Source organism: Montipora foliosa, chromosome 9 (genome assembly GCF_036669935.1).
Source record: "Montipora foliosa isolate CH-2021 chromosome 9, ASM3666993v2, whole genome shotgun sequence".
NCBI classification, from domain to species: Eukaryota; Metazoa; Cnidaria; class Anthozoa; order Scleractinia; family Acroporidae; genus Montipora; species Montipora foliosa.
Window position 1 is genome coordinate 25,001 of NC_090877.1, and position 7,500 is coordinate 32,500.

At 40.7% G+C, this 7,500-nt stretch overlaps 1 protein-coding gene across 1 annotated transcript in view; it reads left to right on the plus strand.

Annotated features, from left to right (window-relative positions):
* LOC137970813 (nucleolar protein 11-like) overlaps window positions 1-7,500 on the plus strand; it is a 30,724-nt gene that overhangs the window by 20,958 nt on the left and 2,266 nt on the right. The window contains exons 15-20 of the mRNA XM_068817384.1: window positions 531-658; window positions 954-999; window positions 1,644-1,723; window positions 2,505-2,603; window positions 5,188-5,266; window positions 6,509-6,598. Coding sequence (XP_068673485.1) covers window positions 531-658; window positions 954-999; window positions 1,644-1,723; window positions 2,505-2,603; window positions 5,188-5,266; window positions 6,509-6,598 — 522 coding nt within the window. The remainder of the gene's footprint in view (window positions 1-530; window positions 659-953; window positions 1,000-1,643; window positions 1,724-2,504; window positions 2,604-5,187; window positions 5,267-6,508; window positions 6,599-7,500) is intronic.

Below are 7,500 nucleotides of genomic sequence, written 5' to 3' on the forward strand. Positions count from 1 at the left end.
TTGCTTGCTTACAAAGATAATATTAAGGTCTTTAGTGTCCCGTGCTCTAGTTCCGGTGAATGTTTTTCATAGCTCCATAGAACCCCCAAAAAATTATTTTTTGCCAGGAGCCCTTTAGATGAGCATATGAACAGGCTCTACATGTACATTGGATTGGAGATCTTTGCTTCAATTTGCTTTTGATGGGAAGGTGGAATGGGTGCTTCCTGCACCTGCCTCGAAATAGCCTCAAATAGCCCCCGTCTCTTCTCTCCGCTCCATCTAAATTTCCTTGCTTCTCACGCAAATCGTAATGTGGCAAACGGCTTCCATTTCAAATTCTCCATTAGATCATTTTCATTTCGAATTTCTTAGTAAGTAACTTATCATTTTCTGAGGCCACTCTTCCTGTGTAGATTTCGTTCTTGGAACCTACAGTACCGGTGCTTTTAGAGGCAATGAGATTTATCACTCGTATAATGACCAAGAACTGAGAACCGATGAATTACGGTATCTTAGTTACTGTTTTGTTTTTTTGCCTCCACCTTTAGTCTGAAAATGCAAATGTGTTATCACAGCATTTCGTATCTGGAGTGCTGTCCAGATGTGTTAATGAGAAAAGGTTTTGGGCTCGAGATTCAATCTCTAAGCTTCTCAAGACCAAGTGCGTTCCACCCAGGTAAGTTTGATATTTTTCCTCACTTCAGTCAATATCCTTAGTGGCATTATTTTTAATATATTTTTGCATTTCGTGTGTGAGCGGAGTTCCTTGCATGCTTCTCGGTCGCTTACTGCCTTTCTAGACGAGCACACACAGTTGATCGAGGAGAGGCATGTTCCATCTGCTACATATAAGGCTTTAGTGTCCCAAATTGTTGCCTGGTTTATTCAAGTTTTTAATGTGTACCGTGGTAACATGACAAGAAGGCAGTCATAGGGACTAATTGAATTTTTTGGTGACTTTTTTTAACAAGCTGTAGCAAAGAATTGCTGAATTGTATTATGGAAAAGAATGACCTGGTGAGTTTACTTTTGAAGTTAATAGGGTTAATAGGATTTATGTTGAAACACTCTTCAATGTTCGACACCTGCAGTCTGCATATATCGGTGTTTAGAACTCGTTTAACATTATATTTAGAGTTATACAGCATGAATCCACAACGGAAGCAATGGATGAACTGATTCCCATACCTTCATCCAGTGAGATAAGAGACTGCTTGCTTGCGGATCTTAACTGTAGAATAACTCCAAAACACTTTTTTGCAGCTACGTGGCTACTCTGTTACGCGCAAACACGCAAACTGTGGCTACGTGGCTACATGGCTAAGTTCAAACAATGGCAAGAAAACCTCTGGGTATACAATTTACCTCGTTCTTAAAGCGTCTAAAAAGGTGAGGCATCTCATAGCGATGATCGTCACTGACCATGTAAGCGATAGAAGTACAACGGAAACTTTCGGAGTCACGTAGCCGCGTAGCCACCTTGCCACAGTTTACGCGTTTCTATATGTTAACAGCGTAATCACTCATTCACCCACTCACTTAGCCACTTGGTAACCACATATCCGCGTAGCCTTGAACGAGGAAGCGTTGGTTCGAGTGGCCGAGTATTCTGCAATTACTCTTTGCTGCCCGCTTTAATATGATTATGTATTTCTTTGCAGGAGCTGTTAAACGAATGTTTCGAGAACATCAAGGGAATTCCCGAGGACACTGTTGTAGATTGTCTACGCCATGTTTTGAGGTTTTATCAACAATTTTTTAATAACCACTTATTTTTATTTTTGGCATAAATAACAATGATCACTTTAGAGCGGTTTTCAAATGAGTGTCGTAAAACCAAAACCAAAGTAATTACTTTGGACGGACGGAGACAATGCAGTAAACCAATCAAAACCCGAAGTAATTACAGGTAGCCGACACAAAGCGCGGGAAAACGTGCACGCGTGAGCTACGATTGGTTTTGCTTTCACTTCTGATTGGTTGAAAAAGTGGCCAGAGAACTTTGAACCAATCACAGAGTGAAGCAGATGCAAAACCAAAGTAATTCGCTAATTACTTTCGACACTCAATTGAAAACCGCTCTATTGTAGTCCTAAGGTGATATGGCCAAGAGCAAGTACTCTACTCATTGGAGAGACTCCAAGTCCAATAAAATATAATTCTTTTTTGGAGGGGAGGAACGGGTAACCGGAGTATACGTACCCGGGGCAAATTTGTTGGAGGCGAGTGATTTCGCCACTGCGCCAACCGTGTGTCACGTAAAAAGACTTAACACTCCATTGATAACCTCCCGTACCATCAATTAACTACTTTGTCCGAAGAAACATAGTGTTAGGATCCAGCCCAGGGTCTTGTTTTTTTTTTTTTTTTTCACTTTTCCCGTAAGGAACGTAGAATAGGATTCGGCTCTGACTGATAACCGGAAACCGAGGAGTAAGTTAAATAAACTTCTGACATAGTGTAGGCTATACGAAGCCTTGTGTTAGTTGGGAAATAAACAGACCACGCTCTCTTCTTTGCAGACAAGAACATACTTCACCGAAAGAAAACGCGGCAAAAAGTTTGCAAATGGAAGTACAAGGTGGTCAAATGCCATTGGAGAAAGCAAATGTCAAATACTTGTATCCTGAAAATTAAACAAACAGTATCGTTGCTATTCCAGGTTTTTTTCAGATCGAATTTATTTCAGTTTTCAACGCAACAGCCTCCGTAAAGATTGATCAACCTTGTTCATAATTAAGCATTGAATAGTAATGACTGGCTTGCATCTTATTTCTTGCGTCTTGAAGTCCTTCCATGGGGCATGCGTAGCTTTGATAACCGTGAAGCCAATGAAGAGTTTAAGCAGCTTAAGTAGCAACAAGATGGTCGCCTCAATTTGCATTGTTGATATCACTTGGCGACGATTCTACCCCTTTCAATTAGTAATGGTAATGGGACTAAGTGGAGTCCAATTCGGTCTAGCTGTAATCATACGAGTGATAACAAAATCCGCGGGAGTCCTATTTGTTTATCAGGAGTATGATTACCGACCGAATTGGACGACACAAAGGCCACTTGCCAATTAAACATAAAAATTACAATTTCCCAGAAAAGAAGAAGAGCCAAGTTAAGAAAGAAAGGGGAAACTTGGATGTCAAAGGAGGCGTAAAATTGTTTAATGTCGCTCTGAAAGAGAGAAAGAAAGAAAGAAAGAAAGCCACAATTTAGGACTATGTACACTGTTTCTATGGTGATTGAAACCAAGGTTGTGATTGGTTGATTTAAACTACAACTTTGAATGTGATTGGCTTCTTGAACTGTCCGATGACAACTTGGCAAGTGAATTAGTGGAAAATAGGAGTTTTTTTAAACCAATCACCATCGAGGAAATCGTAATTTTTATGATTAGTGTGATTAAAATGTGCTACTTAGCCCAGAGCGAAACTAGTCTGAGTAGTGCTTAAATGAACCTGCTTTCCAACAAAAAATAAGAGGGAATGTTGTTTACCATCAAATTTGTTTGAATATCTTTTTAAAGAAAGCGTTTGCATCGGAAATATACGTGAATTAGAGAATCTCTTTTTTCGGTCTCGACCGCGGGCGTCGCTATCTTAGATAATAGGGAGTTTAAGACCTGCGACGGCTACGACTACGACATAGCCACAAAACATTAATATAATTGGTTAAAAGAGCTTATTATATGGCTTGTATTTGTAGCCGATATAACGCGCGCTCTGATTGGCTAATTGTGACTGAATTGTAGGGCATTATTCTCCCGTAATGCCCACGGGCCGATTACGGGCTTGCAAAAACAAAGCAAAAGGTAATTAAAAAGCCATATAATAAACTATTTACTAACCGAGCTTGCTCGAGCCGTACTGGGGAATATTGGCCCTGGGTCGTTTTTGTACGGACCTCGCTGCGCTCGGTCGGTACTGCCACGACCTCGGGCCAATATTCCCCAGTACGGCCCTCGCGCTCGGTTAGTAAGAAGTTAATAAATAATCGTGCTGCACTTGCAGCACGGATCTTAGCAAGTATCTTTGCGGTCCTCTGCATAACGAAGACGTGAAATCACCAAATTTGATAATCTTTCATTCTCTTTTTTAACTCTAAAACCGCTCGTACCAATTTCTTTTTAGAATACTTCGCCGCCCACATTGTAGGACGTGAACGAGACTGAATAATCGCGAAAGACTTATGATAAAGCAAAAAAACAACAATAACCTTTATTCACACTATCCAGGAAGCATAAAAAAGGAAGAAGAAAAAAAAAACTACAGAAAACAAAATAATAGAAGATGTATAATTATGTGTACAATTTTTGAATTAGTGTGCAACAGCCAAAGTAGCAAAGTTATCGAGTTGGCTGCTGCTTATTTACAAGTAAAGAAAGTTACGAAGGAAACAAATAATAATTAAGACTAAACTAATTCACAAGGCAAGAAATGTTATGAAAACGGAATGCAGCATGGGTGACCCTGCAAGTAGTACAAGACTTTAGCCGATACATCTCCAGGGATCATTAGAACACGCAAGCCACATCACTACCAACAAGGTAGTAATCCTAGCCGTGGGTAGATTCTCCGTATAAACCTTATCAATTATAGGTTAATTGAAATCGGACTTAATGGGAGGGTTTCATGTCTCTGCGCATGGGCAAACTTTCACGTCAGCCCATTTAATTCCGTTGTTATTGAAACAATCGAAAGCACTGATGCAGCTAGGAAACAATGGCATAGAAGTGGAATTACTCATTGAAATTACTTTTGCAATCATTTTTTTTGTGTTGTGAAACTACCGCATGCGAATAGACTTGTGCGTTATGACAAGTCTTGCGTAGAATAAAATGTTTGGCTCGTACAATAAATTCGATGGTCAAAACTAAATTTGATATTTTCTGTGTAAACCCGCAGTATTTTCCACCAAATTTGGACTTCAGTCATTCAATATATTTGCCTTAATATTGTCTGTGATTAATGACCATCATCTGGTTCAGTAAGAAACCGTAAAATTTACTTCTGCTTTCGCTAAAGGTTAGACATGCGCAAAACCATGAAACTGTCCCTTTAGCATAGCAAAGAAATCTGGGATTGGGCCGCCTGTAAATCCACATCTGACGCCCTTTCAGAAAAATCGACCCGGAACACGATGTGGGAAGATGCGAGATTAATTAAGCACTGTGAGTTTTTTAAAAGACAGCGATCTTTAACTGTTGAGAAGATGTGCCATATTGTGTTACAAAGTGAACGATGTTTTCCTCCTTCCTTGTTTAAAGAAGCTTCCTTTTGAAGATGTGATGGTAACTATTGAATTTTGTTGCTTTTAAATTACATGGTGGAAGGAACATGATAACAAACTTGATTTTATTTAAACGGCAATAATTTAAGATTTCATCAGGGGCTTGGCGTCCTTTACGCAAATATGGTAGGATTTTTTTGCCCCCTCAGTGCTTTGGCCTCTATGGCCTAGAGGCCAAAACCCGAGGAGGCAACCTAGAAGTCCCCGCGTAAAAAGGGTAATTGTATAAATTGGTAGATATTGTAAGGGCAATCAATTTCGAGGAAAGCACTAGATAACATCGACGTAAACCTGGTGAGCCATCGATATGTCAGCGGAGTCTTGAAAGATGATCGCTTCGTTTTCGCTCGCTCCTCGATCTCTCGCTTCTGATCGATCGCGGCGAGGATTATTTCAGTCATAAAACGGTCAATAGATCGGTCATTTTCGAGACGTTACAGTAATTTTCTTCATGTCATAAATTTTCCCAGGTTGGGTCCTGTTGTTAGCGAATTGATTTTCAGTCTTTCAACTTGCAGCTAACAAATTTCCGGCGCTCTTCCCACTGTCCGAACGGATCCTGTAACGGGTATAAAGAAAATTAAAGAAAAAATAAGAGAGTTAATTATTAAAAGTTCCACTTTGTGAGCGGCATATATGGCTCACCAGGTTTAGGTCGATGTTATGTAGTGCTTTGTCAATTTCGATTTGCTCAACCGGGCGCGCAAGGTGGTATCGGTATTGCTTAAGCGGGCGCGCAAGTTGTATTGGTATTGTTCGGCACGACCGCGCAAGGAGAACCAAAGTGCTTGTCGGGTTAGCGATTGAAAAATCATACATTCAAGCAAATCTGATGCAAAGCGACGATTTGTCAGACGCAAATCGGAAACAGGGGCGACATGTTCAGCATGTAATTTAAACGTATCTCAACAGCCTTTCATACTATCTTAGGCGGAGGCAGATGTAGTGAAGACTAATACTTGTTTAAAGATTTTCTGTTATAAGGAGAAGCCATCCGAGTCATTTTCATCACCATTCCCCACTTCCCCATCGCCGTAGGAAAATCGAACTTGGTAGCTTTGACGAATTACTCCACTCAAGGATTTTCGTTTACACAGTGAAAATTTAGAGCCGACCCCTCCAGCAAAATTCAGTTCCACTTACCAGCTTCACTTGTTGCTCTTTGTTTTCATCTAATCACTTTATATACAGTACAAAAATCAAAATAAATTGTACTATTCGTGATTCTTTTTTTTTTCCAAAGCTGTTGTTAAAGTTTTTCATGTGCCTCTTGGAACGTGGTCAGCCTGGCTTTCAAGACGTTATAGATTGTGAGACGCTAACCTATCCACAGGTAATAAATGCTGTTGAAAGCTTTACGGAAGTCAAGTTTCTTAACCCCTTTTCTTACGGTCCTCAATTCATGTGCGCGAAAAATGTCGCGTAACGGGGACAGTTTGCGAAAGCGCCGTGCAAACGGGCGCAACATTGCTGAGTGTTACGTGTTGCGTGTTGTTGGGAGTTGCACGATGTTTGAAACTGGTCAAACTTTTGAGTCAACAGCTCCCAACATTTCTTTTGTTCCGTGATGACCGAAGCGTAGCGCAGCAATGTGGGATCCGTTTGCACAGAGCTCACTTTGATCCAACCGCTGTCCACAACCTTGGACGGACGGCACTCTTCAAACCGCATGCCTCATGATATGTTTGCTTACTGTAACTTGAGCCCACTGTGTCCCGCTTCCCGCGCATTTCTTTTGCAGTGATTCCGCTTTTGTTAAGTGAGCCCACACAACATGAAGTATCACGTGAGGATTCGGTCGCTAAGTAACCGCCGCGCAGGCTCAACGCAGTGAGTTTCGACCAATGGCAGAGGTCTCTCTTTCCGCACTCGTCAGCCCCAGCGATCGCAAAAGAAAAGCGACCTCTGCTAGTTTGGAAAAACAGATTCCAACGTTTGTCAAATTCAAACTTTCTACAAGACTGTCGTTCAAAAGTCATTCAACTGAAAACTTGGAAACGTGCATTTGTAATTTGCGTCCTGTTACAAATTTGCCTACGTGTATGAGAACTGCACTTTTTTTTAACCTATCAGAACTGAGTAATTTTTCATGTACATTATTAATAAAGTTTCCATATCGTATCACATCACATCATAAAATTATCCCTTCAACATATCCCCGCAATATGTTTCCCATCGTGTACCCACGTGTACACATCTCCAATGAGTCTCCAGGGATCAGTATGAGAGCATCGG